The sequence below is a fragment of the Amyelois transitella genome, chromosome 31 (assembly GCF_032362555.1).
Source record: "Amyelois transitella isolate CPQ chromosome 31, ilAmyTran1.1, whole genome shotgun sequence".
Taxonomy (NCBI): domain Eukaryota; kingdom Metazoa; phylum Arthropoda; class Insecta; order Lepidoptera; family Pyralidae; genus Amyelois; species Amyelois transitella.
The window spans coordinates 883,736-907,145 of NC_083534.1; the positions used below are offsets into that span (position 1 = coordinate 883,736).

Genomic DNA, 23,410 nt, shown 5'->3' on the forward strand with positions numbered 1-23,410 from the left:
GTCGGCCCTGTCTACCCCGCAAGGGATGAAGACGTGACTCTATATATATATATATATATAAATATAAATTTTTTCCCCAGTTTCATCGACCTCCAATGCGTTAAAGATATGAGAATCGGCAGTCGTCTCCTCGACCCACGCGACCTCGCGGAGTTGACGAACAGCGCAAAGCGTCACGGCCTCGACTCCTGCGCACACGGGCCTCACATCATATCTATAGTCTATGGCAAAACGCTCAGCGATAACAGGACTGTGCATTTTGTGTTACCAAGCTACAGTTATAGGTGAGTGTTGTCGGTGCCGTGTGGTTCCCGGCACCAATTGAAAAATGAATAGGACTACTCCAGCTCTTAAACGTGGATGTCGTTAAATGCGACTAAGGGTTAGGCTTTAAAACTTGAGATTCTTCTTGTAGGCAATGGGTCAGCAACCTGTCACTATTTAAATCTTAACGTGGCCTATCAGTCTTTTAATACATACATATGGTCACGTCTATATCCCTTGCGGGGCAGACAGGGCCAGAAGTCCCGAAAAGACCGATAGGCCACGTTCAGCTGTTTGTTCTCGTATTCCTCCGAAATGGCTTGACCGATTCTCATGAAATTTTTGTGAGCATATTGAGTAGGTCTGACAATCGGCCAACACCTATTTCTCATACCCCTCAGTGATAAGGGTTGTCCATCCTCAACATTTTATTTTAACAAGAAATTACTTAAGATTATTTATAAGGCAAAACAAAATTTTTAGGGACAGATAGTTTACATATAAATAAATATATACGGGACAAATTACACTGATTGAGTTAGCCTCGATGTAAGTTCGAAACTTGTGTTACGAGATACTAACTCAACGATACTATATTTTATAATAAATACTTATATAGATAAACATCCAAGACCCAGGCCAATCAGATATATAGAGATAAATGCTGCAGTGTAGTTTGTTCCGCCGCTTCTTCTACACATGCGCTTTGGAAGCGGTAGTAGTTGTAATTAGATTAAAGTTATGTGACGTCAATAAGTGATACCTTGTATCCAATTTTGAAAATAAATCTATTCTATTCACAGTAAGTTCGTTTCTCATCTGCCCTTGGGATTCGAACCCGGGACCTCCGGTGGCACAGACAAGCACACTACCGCTGCGCCACAGATATAAATCGGTGTTCCTTTGTTCCAGGGTATGGGCCGTAGGGCTCCACTCCGTCATCAGGGCGCTGATGAGTCAGAACAAGTTGGCTGACAGAAGCCTCGCTTGGTTGAAGAACAAATACACAGCATTGTATTATGAAGACGGATGCTGTTGCGAGCCATTGGTATCTGATGCTATACGGGTAAGTTGTGAGGTAAATAGATAGATAGATAATTCATTTATTTGATTTGCTACACACAATTTACAATTTCATATGAAATACACATTAATTAGGGTGTGAGTTGCAGCAATACAAAAAGGTCACAACTCAACGAATTTATTGCTGTAGAGCAATACGCTGATTTTCAGTTATGACCTAGGTGCTAGTGCAGGTCAATCTGCGTACGTAATAAAAAAAAATAAACATAAACAAACAAAGACTCGTGTCGTGACTTAAAAGTTTCATTTGTATAAGTGTGATAAATGTAGCGGCTTAATAACCAAAAGAGTATCCAAAATATTTGAAAATTCAACACATGCCCCGGCATCGCTTGTGTTACGTTATAAACCTATAGTTGTGTTGAAGTAAGTTTAAAATTGGCGCTTTATCTAGTATTCAAATGTCAGTGTCACTACACTATTTTTATGAAAATTTTTGTAAAACACAACAACCGAACTTTTTCTCAAACTATAAAACTTATCAGAGCTTTCTGGGCCCATAACCTATAGTAATTAAAACGGATAACAAAAATATAAGTTATTTATTGAGAGAGAGCACTATGTGTTACAAACAAGATGGATGTTCAATCAAGCAATCATTTTATAAAGCGGAAGTAACATCGACAATGACAAAATAGTGTAGTGACACTGACATTTGAATACTAGGTAAGGCGTCAATTTTAAACTTACTTCAACAAGTTGAAAAGGTAATGAAAAGTACCTTATATTTTCTGCGTACACACATACACAGCTAGTTATGATTATTCTTATGGAAAATAACTGCGGGTACGTTATTGTTACAGGTATTTGGAGGCAGAGAATCGACATGCGGCAGTTCATCACACTCAACGCCGGTGAAGGGAGCGTATTCAGACCACACAGATTCTATAAAGAGTACAGGAATAAAATTTAAGGTACCTACATATTTAAGACATTTATGAATTTAAAATTACGATGAGGGAAAACATGTTGAGGTAACCTGAATATTCAACGTAATGTTCAAACAATAACCTGGCGTTAGACCCGGTTGCTTATTCTTCTCAGGAAGAGTCCATGGTCCATCTGCGACCAGGATCCTCCGGGATTATACGTTTTTACGGTGTCCATTTTGTATGTATGAATTGTTTCAGAAAAACAAGTCCACTTCTGAACTGAAGGCCAGTTCTCCGAAGAGTTACGGATCCACCCACACTTCTGGCACCAGGAGTGAAGACGAGGTCGTGCTCGGCCTTTCTCCCAGACATAGGTAATGTAAAATAATTAAGGACGTCCTGGTAAAGGGTCAGGTCAAAAGTACCCGAAACCGCCGAGCTTGCATGAAGAGAGTTATGAATGTGGATGAAGCGAAGGAAGTATGCAGAGATCGTGGCAAGTGGAAAGAGGTAGTCTCTGCCTACCCCTCCGGGAAAGAGGTGTGGTTATATGTATGTATGTATAGGTTATATACTAATATTATAAAGCTGAAGAGTTTGTTTGTTAGAACGCGCTAATCTCAAGAACTACTGGTTCGAATTGAAAAATTCTTTTTGTGTTGAATAGACCATTTATCGAGGAAGGCTTTAGGCTATATAACATCACGCTGCAACTATAAGGAGAAAAGAAATAATGGAATATTTGAAAAAAACGGGGAAAATTATTCATACTTGAGGGCTTTAATGATGCGGATCTACGCGGCCGAAGTCGCGGGCACAGCTAGTTATATAATAAACGTGAATTGTGATTGTATGTTTCTTTCTAGTTTGCCGTGTGGCTCCCGGCACCAAGAATGGGACCCTCGATCTCCTTTCCCATGGATGTCGCAAGAGGCGACTAAGGAATAGGCTTACAAACTTGGGATTCTTTTTTAGGCGATGGGCAGGCGACCTGTCACTATTTGAATCTCAATTATATTATTAAGCTAAACGTGGCCATTCAGTCTTTACAAGACTGTTGGCTCTGTCTACCCCGCAAGGGATATAGACGTGACCGTATGTATGTAAATAAATACAAAATAATAAACTCGTTGTATCATGAAATGAACACTTTTAATTGAAATTTTGTATATCTTTTGTATGTAGGTAGGTACTATGATTTGTCTTTATTCCAGCTCCTACTCGGCCACAATGAGCCACCACCAACATACATATAGTCACGTCTATATCCCTTACGGGGTAGACAGAGCCAATAGTCCCGTAAAGACTGAATGGCCACGTTCAGCTGTTTGGCTGAATGATAGAATTGAGATTCATATAGTGACAGGTTGCTAGACTATATATATATAAATACTATCATTAACCCAAATAGCTGAACGTTACCTATTAAGTCTTTTCAAGACTGTTGGCTTTGTCTACCCCGCAAGGGATATAGACGTGATTATATGTGATATATGTGATGTGCTAGACCATCGCCTAAAAAACGTACATACAAATCTTTTGTATGTATGTATACTATGATTTGTCTTAATTCCAGCTCCTACTCGGCCACAGTGAGCCAACACCAACATACATATAGTCATGTCTATATCCCTTACGGGGTAGACAGAGCCAATAATCCCGAAAAGACTGAAAGGCCACGTTCAGCTGTTTGGCTGAATGTTAGAATTGAGATTCATATAGTGACAGGTTGCTAGGCCATCGCCTAAAAGAAGAATCCCAAGTTTATAAGCCTACCCCTTAGTCGCCTTTTACGACATCCATGGGAAAGAGATGGAGTAGTCCTATTCTTTTTTGTAAGTATTGGTGCCGGGAACCACACGGTTCAAAACGTACATGCAAATCTTTTGTATGTAGGTTTTAAAATGATTTGTCTCAATTCCAGCTCCTACTCGGCCACGATGAGCCACCACCACCCCTGTGCTCCGAGACACAGCAGCCTCACCGCTGCAGCCACCACCATCATGTCAGGATCCCCCAACAGGAGTAGGTGAGTCTCCCTCTCTGACGTGGTATAACTAAAATGCCGTTAACTGACACCAGGATTTTCACCTTTTTTACCAATAGACATACATACAATCACGTCTATATCCCTTGCGGGGTAGACAGAGCCTACAGTCTTGTAAAGACTGATAGGCCACGTTCAGCCATTTGGCTTTAAGATAGGATTGAGATTCAAATAGTGACAGGTTGCTAGCCCATCGCCTAAAAGCAGAATCCCAAGTTTATAAGCCTACTCCTTAGTCGGCTTTTACGACATCCATGGGAAAGAGATGGAGTGGTCCTATTCTTTTTTGTATTGGTGCCGGAAACCACACGACACTTTACCAATAGAATAAGAAATAAAATCTCTTTCGATCTGTATTATACGGTTGGTTTGGTACCTTTAAGTCATAAATAGGCGTTCTCATTGATGAATGGCATCGGTTTAAATTTTTACCGCATTTTTGACGTTTTACTTAAAACAAGGATTTGGCAGATAATGGCATTTTAGTTATACCAGGGCAGACAGATAAGAGGACATTTGTAGAAGTAACTCGAGCTCAATCACCTTCTTTAATGTCTGTTAAACAACACTGCCTAATAATAGGTTGAACAGCCAAGGTGATGCAACACATCTTTTTCATAATATAAAAACTTTAACCTAGAGTTAATTTTCCGTATATTTTCTTTAACTTGTGGCGACATAACGTCTATTAACGTTAATCATAGCGAAGGAAATGACGCGTTTGTTTGTTTGTTTAAACTATAAGGTGCAAAGAAATAATGGAAAATGTGGAAAAAAACGGGGAAATTTATTCATCTTTGAGGGCTTCAATGATGCCTAAAATAACTATTTCACGCGGACGAAGTTGCGGGCATAGCTAGTTATAAATATTCACTCGGGAGAATTTTTGAAATCACCACCCTTGCTTTTTCTGCGGCAATGCGTTGTCTATCAATGTTGCATTATTCATTAGCTTTAAATGAAAAAAAAAACCACTCTCACATATATGTATGTACATCTGTCAATGTTGCATTAGCATTTAAAATAAAAAAAAATTATCACTATATATATTTTTTTTTACTTTATATATTAATTATTTAAAAAAAGAACAACGCTGGGAGCCCGCCCAATTTTTTTTGTCGAATACAAGATGGCCTTGACCTACAAGTGAAGCTGAAAATTCCACCCCGTTAGTTACACCCGATGAACCGGAATAATCCGGTTTTGGGCGGTTCAATGGCCTTCAAAAGATCTGAAGGGTCACCCTTGTGTGTGCGTATTTTTAAATTCTGTATAATAATAAATACGGACATAATGTAGGTACCTAAGTATTGGGGAGTGATTCAAGTCGAGTTAATGATTAATGGGGCGTTTTTTCACATATTCCATTATTTCTTTGCTCCTTATAGTTGCAGCGTGATGTTTTTTATCCTAAATCCTTGTTCGATAAATGGTCTATTCAACGCAAAAATAGTTTTTCAATTCGAACCAGTAGTTACTGAGATTAGCGCGTTCAAACAAATAAACAAACAAACTCTTCAGCTTTATAATATTAGTATAGATGTGTTTATACATACATACATAAAATCACGCCTCTTTCCCGGAGGGGTAGGCAGAGACTACCTCTTTCCACTTGCCACGATCTCTGCATATTTTCTTCGCTTCATCCACATTCATAACTCTCTCCATGCAAGCTCGGCGGTTTCGGGTACTTTTGACCTGACCCTTTACCAGGACGTCCTTAATTTGATCAAGGTACGTTCGTCTACGTCTTCCCACTCCGACCTTTCCCTCCACACTCTCCTTGTATATCTGCTTAGTCAACCTGCTTTCATTCATCCTCTCCACATGACCGAACCATCTCAACATACCCTTTTCTATTCCTGTAACTACATCATCTTCTAGATGTGTTTATATTAAGAATATACCATGTCATGTTAAACGACTCATAAAGTTTAATTCTCTTTCAGTTTGAGAAGACTGGAGACAAGTGAACGATTTTGGGAGAACCTGAAGCATTTGAGGACTGGCTCCGTCGGTTACGAAACCCAACTGGACTTCATGGATTTTGTCACGTTGTTCAGGAGTTTTAGGTAAAATAAATTAATATATAACTAGTTTTAGGTAATAAATAATTAAAAAGTGCCGTGAGTTTTGTGAGGCTAGGTAAAATTAAATGTGTATCTGTACCGTGCCGTGTGGTTCCCGGCACCATTAGACAAAAAGGATAGGTACACTCCGTCTCTTTGCCACGGATGTCGTGAAAGGCGACTAAGGGATAAGCTTATAAACTTGGGATTCTTCTTTTAGGCGATGGGCTAGTAACCTGTCACTATTTGAATCTCAATTCTATCTTAAAGCCAAATAACGTGGCCTATCAGTCTTTTCAAGACTGTTGGCTCTGTCTACCCCGCAAGGTATATAGACGTGACTGTATGTATGTTGCGACCGCAAAGATATAACTGGATTAACGCCATCTATTGGCAAAATACGATGCTGAAAAAATGCATTAGCGCCATCTATTGGTTGATGTACGAGTAGTTATATTGATCGACTTTTCAAGGTAGTTCTCAATTCCACCGTATTTTTTATATAAGTATATGTCCTTTTCGTGTGATATATTTAGTTTATTTTCAAGTTATTCTAGTCTCGTGTGGTTCTAATGCCGTGTGGTTCCCGGCACCAATACAAAAAAGAATAGGACCACTCCATCTCTTTCCCATGGATGTCGTAAAGGGCGACTAAGGGATGGGCTTACAAACTTGAGATTCTTTTTTTAGGCGATAGGCTAGCAACTTGTCACTATTCGAATCTCAATTCTATCTTAAAGCCAAATAGCTGAACGTGGCCTATCAGTCCGCTCAGGACTGTTGGCTCTGTCTACCCCGCAAGGGATATAGACGTGATTATATGTATGTATGTATGTATTCTAGTCTCAAACAACACGGTACGTTAGCCGTGTGATTTGTCAACGAACAAACTTCAGGAATGTTGTGACGTTTCAAAATAATACCCAACAATGTGGAAACTACACACATACACATAATCACGTCTATATCCCTTGCGGGGTAGACAGAGCCAACAGTCTTGAGCGGACTGATAGGCCACGTTCAGCTATTTGGCTTTAAGATAGAATTGAGATTCGAATAGTGACAGATTGCTAGCCCATCGCCTTAAAAAAAGAATCGCAAATTTGTAAGCCTATCCCTTAGTCACTTTTTACGACATCCATGGGAAAGAGATGGAGTGGTCCTATTCTTTTTTGTATTGGTGCCGGGAACCACACGGCACCCGGGAACCACACGGCACAAATGTGGAAACTAATTTTCAAAATTTATTTATTTAAACTTCATTGCACAAGATACAAATGTATAGCACAATTGGCGGCCTTAATGCTAGAAGCATTATCTACCAGTCAACCATTGGGTCTTACAGAGAACTTCAAAATACCCTATTATGTATCAAATTTTTCCAGCCTAGTCATGCGTTCTGAACTACGAGACGTTTTTGAGCAGTTGGCTGTACCGAGGAACCGGACACCACTCCTGGGCGCGGAGAGGAGTAGGAGTTCCCCGGAACTGTTCAGACCAAGAGCAGGGTTTAGACCAAGCGGTGAGTAGCGACATCTGTTGAGATACCGATGTGAACTGTTTTAAGTAGCGACATCTATTGAGCGCCTAAAGAAAAGTGAATACTTGGAAAATTGTCGGTAAAACAGTTCGGTATTTGGTAAAAGGTATTACCGGAATATCCGAAAAATATGTGTTTCACAAAATAATTTTTTTTAACCGCCTGAAATAAAAAATGGTTCTCAGTTCGACCTGTACGTATGTTTGTCCGCGATTATCTCGCGTTTCGCTGCACCGATTTTGATGTAGTTTTTAGGAAAGTGTTTGTTACACTTAAGAGAAGGGTTAAGACATATAACCTTTAAAAAAGGAGGTTATCGATTGGAGTTGGTTCTCTTTTTGCAAAAATTGTTAAGTAATCTTTTTTTTTTTGCCAACAGGCCTACTGACGAGAAATGGTTCCTTAGACCTGGAGCCACCGATAGACAAACAAAACAGGAAGAAAGCATTCGATTTATTGGCAGCCGCTGCTTTACCAGGTAATACATATGATCACGTCTATATCCCTTGCGGGGTAGACAGAGCCAACAGCCTTGAAAAGACTGAAAGGCCACGTTCAGCTATTTGGCTTAATGATAGAATTGAGAATCAAATAGTGACAGGTTGCTAGCCTATCTCCTTAAAAAAGAATCCCAAGTATGTAAGCCTATCCCTTAGTCGCCTTTTACGACATCCACGGGAAAGAGATGGAGTGGTCCTATTCTTTTTTGTATTGGTGCCGGGAACCACACGGCATTGTCTATATGTTTTACACATAAAGATTATTTCAGGTGCATGTCAAGACGTGGGCGGACAAGTCTTAACATTACCGACCCTTGGTAAATTCTGCGAGACGAGACAGAAAGAACCGAAGACTGAAGCTCAGTTGAAGGATATCATACAGGTATAAGACCTACCGTGCGAACGAATGAATGAATGAATGAAAGATTTATTTGAAACTAGCTGTGCCCGTCCGCGTGGAATAGTTATTTTGTGCATCATTAGAGCCCTCAAGGATGAATAATAATAAGATTAGCGCAATCTCAGGAACTACTGGTTAGAATTGAAAAATTATTTTTTTGTTGAATAGACCTAGAGGCTATTTATTCATCCTTGAGGCCTTTAAACAAACAAACAAACTCTCTTTATAATATTAGTATAGATTTATATATAGGTATGTACGCATTAAGGAAAATAAGAATAAAACTTTGTCCAAGCATAAAGTTTCGTTATTGTTATTGTTTAAATATAAGTATGCCTAATTAGATTTTAATTCGATTTGTTCATTTAATTCAATTGAAATTTGCATAATGTGAGCGGTTAATCTATTGCCGTGTGGTTCCAGGCACTAATAAAAAAAAAAGTATAGGTCCACTCCGTCTCGTTCCTATGGATGTCGTAAAAGGCGACTAAGGGATAGGCTTACAAACTTGGGATTCTCCTTTTAGACGATGGACTAGCAACCCGTCACTATTTGAATCTCAATTCTATCATTAAGCCAAACAGCTGAACGTGTCCTATCAGTCTTTTCACGACTGTTGGCTCTGTCTACCCCGCAAGGGATATAGGCGTGATTATATATGTTTATGTTTGTTATGTTAATCTATTACGTCAAAGATGTGTCGTAGATTATCAAATTTTCTGTCAACCACACAAGCGTACAATGCCGCCATTACGATGTTTAACTTTTTTTGTACAATGCCGCCATTACGATGTTTCACTTTTTTTGTACAATGCCGCCATTACGATGTTTAACTTTTTTTGTACAATGCCGCCATTACGATGTTTAACTTTTTTTTTTCAAGCCACACTACGTCTGCCTATTTTCTACGTCCACGGATACAGGTTTGAATTTATACAGGACTACGCAGACTTTAGCAGTGTTGTTTGTACCGCCGCTTCTTCTACACATGCGCTTTAGAAGCGGTAGTAGTTATAATTAGATTTAAGTGATGTGACGTCAATAAGTGATACCTTGTATCCAATTTTGAAAATAAATCTATTCTATTCTACTAAACCTCTTGTCCCCAGAGGCACGAACCGGATCCCGCTCTTCGCGTTGAGAACTGCATGTCATTTGAGGGCTTCGTCAGATTTCTCATGGATAAGGACAATTACGCGTTTGTGCCGGAGCAAAGGCGAGCTAATTACTATAACAAGTATGTTTATTTTTGAATTTGTTTGCTTGAAAAGAGTTATGAATGTGGAGGAAGCGAAAGTGTGCAGGGATCGTGGCAAGTGGAAAGATGTGGTCTCTGCCCACCCCTCCGGGAAAGAGGCGTGATTTATGTATGTATATTTTTAACTAGAGTATGTATTTGTATACTTCTAGACGGCCTCTGTGGCGCAGCGGTAATGCGCTTGTCTGTGACACCGGAGGTCCCGGGTTCGAATTTTGACCAGGGCATGATGAGAAAAGAACGTTTTCTAATTGGCCTGAGTGTTGGATGTTAATTATTGAGTATTTATTATATACTATCGTTAAGTTAGTATCTCGTAACACAAGTCTCTAATTTACTTCGAAGCTAACTCAAGGTTAACTAAGGTTGCGGAAGTCAGATAGGAGACGCTTCGTGTACAAACCTGACTCACCCAATCCAGGGTCCATGGTCAAAGGCACACCTCGGGCTCTTCTCAAGAGTCTTGAGGATGCAACCGGGACTAAAGCCAGGAACTTATTTATTTATTTATTTTATTTTATAACACACTAGCAGCTTATTAAGCTGATGCGTGTGTATCCAAAACTTTGAATTATGAAACTTTTTAGTCGAAATGTATTTACAGATAAATAGGTAGAATTCCCTTGGATTTTGTAACAATGAATCATCAGAGAGGCGAGGATGCAACAGGGACTAAAGCAAGGAGGAAGACAGTTACTTGCGCACCAGAATCTAACAGAAACCCCTTTTTCTAGCAAGTCCAAACTGGTGGAAGACGAAACATCGTTGTCCAAGGATATGGGCGGTCCGCTCAGTCAGTATTACATCGCAAGCAGTCACAACACTTATCTGACTGGGCACCAGTTGAAGGGCGAGTCGTCGGTCGAGTTGTACAGTCAGGTTAGTGGTTATAGTATTTAAAAAGTTACCGTAAGTAAGACTTTATTTATTAGTACCCGGTTGACCGAGCTTTGCTCGATCTACCAGAGATGGCGCTGATATAGTTTCTTAAAACGCGGTTTTTAAAATGTTTATATATCTTGGAAACCGAGCTTTTCTCGAACCTAGGACCTTGATAAATCGATTCCTTGAGCCGAAAAGCCCCTAATCTGTAACTTTCATGAAAATCGTTGGAGCCGTTTCCGAGATTCTGATTATATATATACAAGAATTGCTCGTTTAAATATATTAGATGGATAATCGCCTCCAAAAAAAGGGTGGTTGTCAGTTTTTGACCTGTTTGTGTGTATGTATGTTTGTCCTCGATTATCTCGCGTTTCGCTGTACCGAATTTGATTCGGTTTTCAAGAAAGTGTTTGTTGTTTTGTCCTTAATGTAATGTGGAGGTTTTGGAAATTTAACCGATTTCAAAAAAGGAGGATATCGAGAAACGGTACTCTTTTTACAAAAGTTATTTATGACCAATTTGAACGGGTTAGAATGGAACGCGTCAGTGCAGAAGAAGCGGTATAAAATATAGTATCATTGAGTTGGTATCTCGTAACACAAGTCTTGAACTTACTTCGAGGCTAACTTAATCTGTGTAATTTGTCCCGTATATATATTTATTATTATCTATCTGATAAAAATTGACTTTCACGTTTTATATCTTTTTAGTTCTTGTGGCGTTGTATACATGTCGAGATGAGGTTATATAAAATACCGAAATGAAACGACAGTAAATAATTTTGAAAATTTTTATTTAATTAGCCTAATCGTATCCTAAAATACAATCTTAACAATTACTTTGAAAATTTAAACTTTCTTTTAAAATCAATAGATACAACTTTTTAGTTACATACAATTTTTTTTCTGACTTTTTTGTCAAAACTGCGAATACATTGTCACTGTTCCAAACATACCGAAAAGTGTCCATCATTCCAAACTAAAATATCACATCTACATTCCTTGTAGGATAGACAGAGCCAACAGTCTTGAAAAGAATGAACGGCCACGTTCACCTGTATGGTTTGATGATGGAATTGATATTCAAATAGTGACAGGTTGCTAGCCCATCGCCTATAAGATAAGAATCCCAAGTTTATTAGCCATTCCCTGAGTCAACCTTTACGACATCCATATAAAAATATGGAGTCCCATTCTAAAGTGCTGAGAACCACACGGCATATTAAAAACCAAAATTTCACGAAATAATTACATTAGTATGAAAAAGAAAAAAAATGAGGGTAGTTATAAAATCACATTAAATACTAATGAGTATTCCTCCTATACCAAAACCTAGCTCTGTAATCGTCACTGCATGTTAGAAACGCCGGCGCAGTCCCAGAGTGTACTATGAATCTGAAACGATAAAAAATCAAGTATTTTTATTACCCAACTAGCTGTGCCCGCGACTTCGTCCGCGTGGTATATAGTTATTTTGGGCATCATTGAAGCCCTCAAGGATGAATAATTTTCCCCGTTTTTTTTTAACATTTTCCATTATTTCTTCGCTCTTAATAGTACATATGGTCACGTCTATATCTCGTACATTGCGGGGTAGACAGAGCCAACGGTCATCAAAAGACTGAAAGGCCACGTTCAGCTGTTTGGCTTAATGATAGAATTGAGATTCAAATAGTGACAGTTTGTTCCGCCGCTTCTTTTACACATGCGCTTTGGAAGCGGTAGTAGTTATAATTAGATTTAAGTGATGTGACGTTAATAAGTAATAATAATACCTTGTGTCCAATTTTGAAAATCATCACTTAAATCTAATCATAACTACTACCGCTTCCAAAGCGCACGTGTAGAAGAAGCGGCGGAACAAATTGCACTGCAGCATTTTCCCCGTACATCAATTCACAAATAAACATAGATCTCTTAAATCCAAATCGTGGACGAATGCACATTGTCTACATTGAAAAAAAAACATGAATAAATAAATAAATATATACGGGACAAATTACACAGATTGAGTTAGCCTCGAAGTAAGTTCGAGACTTGTGTTACGAGATACTAACTCAACGATACTATATTTTATAATAAATACTTATAAAGATAAACATCCAAGACCCAGGCCAATCAGAAAAAAATCTTTTCTCATCATGCCCTGGCCGGGATTCGAACCCGGGACCCCCGGTGTCACAGACAAGCGCACTACCGCTGCGCCACAGAGGCCGTCAAAATGTAGAATGTGGAACTACAGTTTCTCAACCCACCTCACAGCTCCGTTGTGACCCAGGGACATGAGCTGGCACCGGCTGGCACTCCTCGAATGCCAGGTGCACAGGGAGGTGGTGGCTTCATCAGGGAACATCACATAGTCCTCCGTGTGATTGAAAACCGCTTGGGCTATGTGTTCTTGCTTGCCTGTAGACAAAAACAAAGCATTCTGGTTCATACATACATACATACATACATAAAACCACGCCTCGTTCCCGGAGGGGTAGGCAGAGACTACCTCTTTCCAATTGCCACGATCTCTGCATATTTCCTTCGCTTCAGCCACATTCATAACTCTCTTCATGCAAGCTCGGCGGTTTCGGGTACTTTTGACCTGACCCTTTACAATTTTGGTTTTGGTTTGGTACATAAATATACTACTCTGTCAAGAAAGTAGCAGGAAAAGATCAATAATACACAAACTGTTTGTTATTCATCCAAATTTATTTTATCACCTTCAAAATATGCTCCTTTAGAAACGATACACTTACGCCAACGAATAATCCAATCATCAAAACATTTTTTAAACGCTGTTTCCGGAATTGAGGTCAGTTCTCGCCGCGAATTCTCTTTTATGTCTTCTACCGATTGAAAACGGGTGCCACGAAGTGGTAATTTGAGTTTAGGAAAAAGAAAAAAGTCGGCTGGAGCCATATCTGGTGAATATGGTGGTTGCTCGATGGTATTTGTTGAGTGTTTGGTTAAAAATTCGTTCACAATGATGGCCTTGTGCGAAGGTGCATTATCATGGTGCAAAATCCAAGAATTTTCTTTCCACAAATCTGGCCTTTTTCGTCGGATTTGCTCTCTTAAACGCCGCATAACACTCAAATAATATTCCTTATTTACCGTTTGACCTTCCGGCAAGAATTCCGAGTGCACAACACCGCGATAGTCAAAGAAAACAGTCAACATGACTTTGACTTTTGAACGACTTTGGCGTGGTTTTTCCGGTTTCGGTTCAGTTGGAAGGCGCCACTCCGAAGCTTGTTGACTAGTTTGCATGTCAAACTCGTAAACCCACGTCTCGTCACCAGTAACAATGCGTTTCATGAATGTTGGGTCGGAATTGACTCGTTCTAGCATGTCCTCAGCGACTCTCATGCGATTGAGTTTTTGAAAAAAATTCAGGTCTTTTGGGACTAGCCGAGCGGCAACATGTTTCATACCCAAATTATTAGTTAAAATGGTACGGATCGACTCGTGAGATACAGAAAGTTCGGTGGCTATCTCTCTCAAAGTTGAATGAGGATTTTCAGTCACTATTTCCTTCACTTTTGCGATGTTAACTTCAGTTGCAGACGTTGATGGCCTACCAGAGCGAGGCAAATCTTCCATCACATCTCGACCGCTTTTGAACGCTTTGTACCACTCATAAGCACGAGTTTTTGATAAAGTCGATTCACCGTAAGCCTTCTGTAACATTTTCAGTGACTCCGAACACGATATTCCATTGGCAATGCAAAATTTAAGACAAACTCTTTGTTCGATGTTTTTATCCATTATGAAATTAGCAATACACACTAGATATGATATAACTAAAAATAGCACTGTATTTAATGTAAACAACAGATGCAACTCAAACTCCGCGCCAAAATGGAAAACAGTTGTGCCAATCTAACAACAACAAAAAAACAAAAATTTGAATTTGGAACCATAAATAAATAATCCATTCCCGATACTTTTCTGACTGAATGTATATATAGTATATACGTATATCGTGAGGAAACCTGCTCAGGCAGCTACAAGCGTAACATACATACAGTCACGTCTATATCCCTTGCGAGGTAGACAGGGCCAGCAGTCTTGGTAAGACTGATAGGCCTTCAGCTATATGGCAAAAAAAATGTTATTGTGATTCAAATAGTGACAGTTTGCTAGCCCATCGCCTTGTAGTATAATTCCAAGTTTATTGGCCTTTCACTTAGTCGCCTTTTACGACATTCATAGGAAAACGATGAGGGGGGGTCCTATTCTTTTTTCTATTGGTGCCGGAAACCACACGGAAAACTTGTGCCTTTAAAAATTTTAATCTATACTAATACGAGTATTATAAAGCTGAAGAGTTTGTTTGTTTGTTTGAACGCGCTAATCTCAGGAACTATGATGGCTTCAATGATGCCCTAAATAACTATTTGACGCGGACGAAGTCGCGGGCACATCTAGTTTCAAATAACTAAAGACTGTACCCGCCTCGACTCGATATATAAAAGTATTATATATTGGCAGCGCCATCTATGTTCAAATATTTGAACTAATAAGTAAACGATTTGCTAATGCGTAGTATAGATGTCGCTACTTACCAGCTGTACCGGCGCCTGTGTACTGTATGAGACATCTGCTGCTCGCAAGCTCCCAAAGTTTGATGGACGAATCGAGACCGGACGTTAGGAGGTACTGGAACAAACAAACATACAATTTTCCATATATTTATAAAATGACACCTGTTTAATTGGCATGGTCCTAATCAACTTAACCGTTTAGGTAACTCCGCAATATAGATTCATAAATGGGTGACCACCCATCCCATTACCGGACACTTATGTTAATGCTTAACCCACCTTTTTCCCCAAAAACAAGCTGAGACTGTAGTTTGGGGAAATTTATGGTCACCCATCTCATTACTGGACACTTGTGTAATTACTTAACCTACCTTTTTCCCCAAAAACAAGATGATACTGTAGTTTGGGGAAATTTATGGTCACCCATCCCATAACTAGACACTGGTGTAAATGCTTAACCTCCCTTTTTCCCCAAAAACAAGCTGATAATGTAGTTTGGGGAAATGTATGGTCACCCATCACATTACTGGACACTTGAGTAATTGCTTAACCTACCATTTTCTCCAAAAACAAGCTGAGACTGTAGTTTGGGGAAATCTACGGTCACCCATCCCATTAATGGACTCTTGTATAAATGCTTAACCTACCTTTTTCCACCCATCCGTTTAATGGACATTTGAGTAATTGCTTTACCTGCCTTTTTCCCCAAAAACAAGCTGATACTTCACTTTTAGGAAATCTACGGTCACCCATCCCTTTAATGGACACTTGTGTAATTGCTTAACTTACCTTTTTCCCCAAAAACAAGCTGCTACTTCACTTTTAGGAAATCTACGGTCACCCATCCCTTTAATGGACACATGTGTAATTGCTTAACCTGCCTTTTTCCCCAAGAACAAGCTGATACTTTACTTTTAGATAATCTACGGTCACCCATCCCTTTAATGGACACTTGAGTAATTGCTTGCTTAACCTGCCTTTTTCCCCAAAAACAAGCTGACACTTTACTTTTAGGAAATCTACGGTCACCCATCCCTTTAATGGACACTTGTGTAATTGCTTAACCTGCCTTTTTCCCCAAAAACTAGCTGAGACTGTACTTTTAGGAAATCTACGGTCACCCATCCCTTTAATGGACACTTGAGTAATTGCTTAACCTACCTTTTTCCCCAAAAACAAGCTGAGACTGTAGTTTTAAAAAATCTACGGTCACCCATCCCTTTAATGGACACTTGAGTAATTGCTTAACCTACCTTTTTCCCCAAAAACAAACTGAGACTGTAGTTTTAGTAAATACCTTGCTGTTCCTGGTGAACGCCACGGAACACACTTCGGCTCCGTCGTGGGCGTTCACGAACGTGTTGAAACATCTGTTCGAGACAGTGTCCCACAGTTTGGTCACCCATCCCATTTCTGGACACTTGAGTAAATGCTTAACCTACCTTTTTCGCCAAAAACAAGTTGAGACTGTAGTTTGGGGAAATTTATGGTCACCCATCTCATTAGTGGACACTTGTGTAAATGCTTAACCTGTCTTTCTTCCCCAAAAACAATCTTATACTTTACTTTTAGGAAATCTACGGTCACCCATCCGTTTAATGGACATTTGAGTAATTGCTTAACCTACCTTTTTTCCCAAAAACAAGCTGACACTTTACTTTTAGGAAATCTACGGTCACCCATCCCTTTAATGGACACTTGTGTAATTGCTTAACCTACCTTTTTCCCCAAAAACAAGCTGATACTGTAGTTTTAGGAAATACCTTGCTGTTCCTGGTGAACGCCACGGAACACACTTCGGCACCGTCGTGGGCGTTCACGAACGTGTTGAAACATCTGTTCGAGACAGTGTCCCACAGTTTCACCGAGCCGTCCGCGCTGCCGCTGGCGAAATATTTGCCGTTCGGGGAGAACCTGACAAAAAATATAGATAAAAAAAAAATTAAATAATTGATGAATGGAAATTCAATTTGCGCCGTGTGTGGTTACAGACACTTTTGATATGGAACCGGTACATATCTTGCTCGTGGGTATCGTAAAAGGCGACTAATCGCTAAAGGCGATATATCAATAAGATATATAAGATATAATTCAGTATAATAATATAACCCGTTAAGCGGTAACAAACAAACAAACAAACTCACGTACACATTTATAATTACACACATAACTCACTTGATAGAGTTGACTTGTTTAGTGTGATGATGCGACGGCACGGGACACACGAAACACTGGCTTGTGGTGACGTCGTAAAGGCGGATCACGGGATGGGTGCTAGCCGCTATGATGTGATCTCCGAGCGGGTGGAATGCCACAGCCAAAACTTGTTCCGCGTCCTGTTTAAAGAACAAAAAACTATATATATGTCCGCGACTTCGTCCGCGTGGAATAGTTATTTTGGGCATCATTGATGCCCTCAAATATGAATAATTTTCCTCGTTTTTTTTTCTCACATTTTCCATTATTTCTTCGCTCCTTATAGTTGCAGCGTGATGTTATATAGCCTAAAGCCTCCCTCGATAAATGGTCTATTCAACGCAAAAAGAATTTTTTAATTCGACCCAGTACTTCCTGAGATTAGCGCGTTCAAACAAACAAACAAACTTCAGCTTTATAATATTACTATAGATGTTCAGCTTTCTTGCTATGCTTTTGCATTGCTTGGTTCATGTGATACAGCCCGAGATGACATACATACGAACAGATAGCGGAGGCATATTATATTGGTTCCCGTTCTCATCTCTTACTGTAAAGAATACATACATACATATAGTCACGTCTATATCCCTTACGGGGTAGACAGACCCAATAGTCCCGAAAAGACTGAATGGCCACATTCAGCTGCTATGCTTAATGATAGAATTGAGATCCAAATATTGACAGGTTGCTAGCCCATCGCCTAAAAAAAGAATCACAAGTATGTAAGCCCATCCCTTAGTCGCCTTTTACGACATCCATGGGAAAGAAATGGAGTGGTCCTATTCTTTTTTTGTATTGGTGCCGGGAACCACACGGCACCTGTAAAGAAACCCACAAAAATCAACGCAAACTCACAGTTATAGACTTGTAGGCCTTCTTGGCGGACGCTTTTGTGATATCAAACAGTTTTATGCAACAGTCGCGCGACGCCGAGACTAGAATCTGCTCCCTCGGGTGGAAATCCAGACCTGTTATCTCGTCTGTGTGGTCGTATCTACGAAAACGATGATGTGAAAAATTATAAAAAAATAGATATTTTGTAGGTACATACATATATATATTTGTGCCGTGTGGTTCCCGGCACCTGTCACTATTTCAATCTCAATTCTATCATTAAGCCAAATAGCTGAACGTGGCCATTCAGTCTTTTCAAGACTGTTGGCTCTGTCTACCCCGCAAGGGATATAGACGTGACCATATGTATGTAATAAATATATACGGGACAAATTACACAAATCGAGTTAGCCTCGAAGTAAGTTCGAGACTTGTGTTATAAAGATAATCATCCAAGACCCAGGCCAATCAGAGACAGTTCTTTTCTCATCATGCCATTACCGGGATTCGAACCCGGGACCTCCTGTGTCACAGACAAGCGCACTACCGCTGCGCCACAGAGGCCGTCTCATATAGTTAAACATCCAAGACCCAGACCAATCAGAGACAGTTCTTTTCTCATCATCAGAGGCCGTCAAGTTGGTTAAATGGCTGACAACTCACAGCGTCCTGATGACGGGGTGACCTTGTTGCTCCCGCCCAGGATCCACCTCCTCGGGTGCCGACTTGGCCAGCATCCTTTCCACGTCCAGAATCTTTAAAATAAAAAAATAGGTTACTTTAATCTTATGCACATGTATATGCCGTGCCGTGTGGTTCCCGGCACTAATGAAAAGAAGAATAGGACCACTCCATCTCTTTCCCATGGATGTCGTAAAAGGCGACTAAGGGACAGGCTTACAAACTCGGGATTCTTCTTTAGGCGATGGGCTAGCAACCTGTCACTATTTGAATCTCAATTCTATAATTAATCCAAACACCTGAATGTTGCCTTACACTCTTTTCATGTCTCCTGGCTCTGTCAACTCCGTAAGGGATGTAGACGTATATATATATATACTAGCTGTGCCCGCGACTTCGTCCGCGCGGAACAGTTATTTTGGGCATCATTTACGCCCTCAAGGATGAATTATCTTTCCCGTTTTATTCACATTTTCCATTATTTCTTTGCTCCTTATAGTTGCAGCGTGATGTTATATAGCCTAATAAAGCCTTCCACTATAAATGGTCTATTCAACACAAAAATCATTTTTCAATTCGTACCACTTGTTCCTGAGATTAACGCTTTCAAACAAACAAACTCTTCAGCTTTATATAGATTCCTTCAATCTTCAATTTATTTTTAATTCTTAAAACAATTCTTAAATTTTAAAATCTTAATTTTTCAATTCGAACCAGTAGTTCCTGAGATAAGCGCGTTCAAACAAACAAACAAAACTCTTCAGCTTTATAATATTATTAGTATATATTACCTTAATACTAGCGTCCACACTGCCCGTAGCGACGAGTTGCCCGCACGCGCTGAATGCGCCCGCGCGGCACGCCATCTTGTGTGACGTCACGTACGCCGTCTCGTAAGTGGCCGGCTCGGGGGCCAACGAAGACGCGTCCATTTCGAATTCGAGATCTGAATGTGCATACATACATACATACATTATGGTCACGTCCTGAGTTCAATTTTAAACGATTCAAGATCTGAATGTGACAAGGGTTTTATGAAATTGAACATGAGATATTAAATCACTTTATTAGATTAAAAATGATGCCGTGTGGTTCCCGGCACCAGTACCAAAAGAGAATAGGACCACTCCATCTCTTTCCTATAGATGTCGTAAGAGGCGACTAAGGGATAGGCTTACAAACTTGGGATTCTTCTTTTATGGCGATGGGCTAGCAACCTGCCACTGTTTGAATCTCAATTCTATCATTAAGCCAAACAGCTAAACTTGGCCTATCAGTCTTTTCGAAATTGTTGGCTCTGTCTACCCCGCAAGGGATATAGACATGATCATATGTAGGTATGTATGTATGTGTAAATTTCTATACAATAAAGATATTACATACAAACAAACAAACAAACAAAAAAATATCTCCTCACCCAATCCAGTAGTGCCAAGCAAATGCTCAGCTCCACTTGACGCCGCCAGCCGATCCTTGCGGTCCGGCTCGTGCTGGAGGCCCACCACCATGAGATTTAAAAGCCTGAAAATTTTGTATTGTTTAAAAAACAAATTTTGGATGCACCCGCTATACGTTTTTATATGTATATTTGCAAATTGACGTCGTCCGGTGAAACTGCTGCAGTGTAGTTTGTTCCGCCGCTTCTTCTACACACGCGCTTCGGAAGCGGCAGTAGTTACAATTAGATTTAAGTGATGCGACGTCAATAAGTGAGACCTTGTATCCAATTTTTTAAAATAAATCTATTCTACTCATATTCTATTCTAACTTCGAAAATAGTCGTTGCTACAGGGCCAAGGTGGGATGTCAACCTGTGCTTTTCTGCATAATGCAATTTAACCCAGACCTAACCACTTCAAGCACCCACATAGTTATCAGTTAGGTAACAGATAAATGTAACTGGTAAAGGGTCAGGTCAAAAGTACCCGAAACCGCCGAGCTTGCATGAAGAGAGTTATGAATGTGGATGAAGCGAAGGAAGTATGCAGAGAACGTGGCAAGTGGAAAGAGGTAGTCTCTGCCTACCACTCCGGGAAAGAGGCGTGATTTTATGTATGTATGTATGTAACAGAACTGACTAGTTACATTAAACATGAATACATACATACATATAATCACATCTATATCCCTTATGTGGTAGACAGAGGCAACAGTCTTGAAAATACTGATATGCCACATTCAGCTGTTTGCCTCAAAGATAGAATATACATACATATAGTCACGTCTAAATCTCCTAGGGGGTAGACACAGCCGACATACTTGAAACAACTGAGAGGCCACATTCAGCTGTTTGTCTCAACGATAGAATTGTGATTGTGAGAATCGACAGGTTGCGAACCCATCACCTTAAAAAAAGATGCAGTGATTATATGAATTAATTGATTAAAAACAAATCTAACCTATCACTTGGTGGGCACGGGGGGTCGGCGTGCACCGCTGCGGATAGAGTTGCAGCTATAGGCTGATATCCGTCGTAATAAAGTTGGCTGTGAACAAAAAAACATTGACATGCATAAATTAAATGACGTCATTATGCCTTGCCGGGTAGACAGAGCCAACAGTCTTGATAAGACTATCAGTCTTCGCCACGTTCAGCTTTTTGGCCTAATGATAGAATTGAGATTCAAATAGTGACAGGTTGCCTAAAAGAAGAATCCCAAATTTATAAGCCTATCCCTTATTCGTCTTTTAAGACATCCATGGGAGCGAGATGGAGTGGTCCTATTCTTTTTTTTTTATTGGTGCCGGGAACCACAAGGCAGCAGGTGTTTTAATAAATTATACCATAAATTATTCCTCATACATACATACATACATAAAATCACGCTTCTTTCCCGGAGGTGTAGGCAGAGACTACCTCTTTCCACTTGCCACGATCTCTGCATATTCTAATTATTCCTCACTCCTTAATAAACAAGATGACGATATGAGAGCTTTAATATAAATACAAAAAGGAGTATTTCTGATACATATTTGCAAAAACAATACAACATAACCGCTTAATTTTTTTTTTAATAATCTATTGTTATATGTGTAATAAAATACTGTGTTAAGCGAATTATGGAAGTGTTTCGTATCCGCATTTTGAAAACATGCTGTAGTTTATGTATTTCATGGAAGAAACCAATAACATAGTCAAATGTTAACCATATTTGTTGATAACAAAAACAAAGATATTTTTACCTGATTATCATTCGATACAGCAACTCTCTATTCTTTACAACATTCCTGGTGTCCACATCAGTGCTTGTTTCCTTCATTTTTAATTAAATTGCAAGAAAATTGCGTAAATATAGACAATTTACCGGCAGCGAATACGACGCTTTGAGGTTATGTTGACACTACACGAAATGACGTTTATATTTTTAAAATTTAGGTTTTAGGGAAGTGAAACGTCGTCGACGTAATCGAATCTATGTTTAATCGATATGTCACAATAATATTTGCAGTGGTCTGTGGGTATTCCGGAATAAAAACGTCTATATCCACGCAAATACACTTTAATGGACACACGTACAGTTTATAGAAATACAGAAGGAGCACAGAGAAAAGAAAGATAGTCCAAACGAAACACAAGAAGCAGGGATAGAAAGTTCTCAAACACAAAACAAGCAAATTAGCGATTCACGTAAGACGCGATACAATGGCAAGCGACGTGAGGTCTGCGGTGCATATAATGCGGTGAATCATAACTAGTAAGGTATCGGCCGGCCGGCCGTGTCCGGCGCATCGTAGGTACTCGTAGCTATACAGCTATGATGCGTTATCCTTGCATTAGTTTGCCGCCCGGCTTTGCGTGTCGATTATATTTTGTAAATGTGTAAATATAAATTAATATATAAGTTGTAAATAATATGTAATTAGAAAATATTATTAAATACTATAAATTATATTAATATATAGGTAATTATAATATAAATAATGATAAATAGAAATAGGTTCCCTACAATATTAATTAAATAAAAAGCCGATATTTAAACAGTAAAACTCATTGGCTAACTCAATATCTGTCTGAACAAAAATGTGCCTGCTTCAGGCTCTAACTCTAGACAGGAACTTAGTGTAATCTATAATTTCAAGCATGCGCAATACGTCCGTGAAAGAAATAATCAATAGACGATTGTATTTTATTTTTTCAATGAAGTTGCTTATATAAACTTTGTAGATGAAAGGAGATGAGGGGATGTTTACATTATTATTTTGCATGAACACAGTACTATTTATAAATTTTTTACAA

At 39.4% G+C, this 23,410-nt stretch overlaps 2 protein-coding genes across 2 annotated transcripts in view; one reads left to right on the plus strand and one right to left on the minus strand.

Moving 5' to 3' along the window:
• The window catches only part of LOC106142939 (1-phosphatidylinositol 4,5-bisphosphate phosphodiesterase epsilon-1-like), a 76,564-nt gene that overhangs the window by 27,402 nt on the left and 25,752 nt on the right, over positions 1-23,410 (plus strand). Inside the window, exons 10-20 of the mRNA XM_060953228.1 lie at positions 81-284; positions 1,177-1,330; positions 2,151-2,261; positions 2,478-2,593; positions 4,144-4,248; positions 6,216-6,338; positions 7,721-7,857; positions 8,255-8,353; positions 8,645-8,757; positions 9,885-10,012; positions 10,768-10,912. Of these exons, the coding sequence (XP_060809211.1) occupies positions 81-284; positions 1,177-1,330; positions 2,151-2,261; positions 2,478-2,593; positions 4,144-4,248; positions 6,216-6,338; positions 7,721-7,857; positions 8,255-8,353; positions 8,645-8,757; positions 9,885-10,012; positions 10,768-10,912 (1,435 nt within the window). The remainder of the gene's footprint in view (positions 1-80; positions 285-1,176; positions 1,331-2,150; positions 2,262-2,477; positions 2,594-4,143; positions 4,249-6,215; positions 6,339-7,720; positions 7,858-8,254; positions 8,354-8,644; positions 8,758-9,884; positions 10,013-10,767; positions 10,913-23,410) is intronic.
• On the minus strand, positions 11,728-22,514 carry LOC106142954 (cleavage stimulation factor subunit 1). The gene is made up of 11 exons (XM_060953184.1): positions 22,357-22,514; positions 21,573-21,659; positions 20,591-20,694; positions 19,965-20,119; positions 19,156-19,247; positions 18,514-18,652; positions 17,635-17,795; positions 17,223-17,373; positions 15,481-15,574; positions 13,174-13,324; positions 11,728-12,313 (listed from the first exon to the last, which is right to left on the minus strand). The coding sequence occupies exons 1-11, from the start codon at positions 22,431-22,433 to the stop codon at positions 12,223-12,225; spliced, it is 1,302 nt and encodes a 433-aa protein (XP_060809167.1). The 5' UTR covers positions 22,434-22,514; the 3' UTR covers positions 11,728-12,222.

Bases quoted from the DNA above. Each gene is read 5' to 3' on its own strand.
- LOC106142954 (XM_060953184.1), bottom strand. From the start codon at position 22,433: ATGAAGGAAACAAGCACTGATGTGGACACCAGGAATGTTGTAAAGAAT. The intron at 18,653-19,155 runs GTGAGTTGTCAG...TCGTTTTCGTAG, and splicing joins CACCCCGTCATCAGGACGCT to ATACGACCACACAGACGAGA. The intron at 17,374-17,634 runs GTGAGTTATGTG...ATTTTTTGTCAG, and splicing joins AAACAAGTCAACTCTATCAA to GTTCTCCCCGAACGGCAAAT.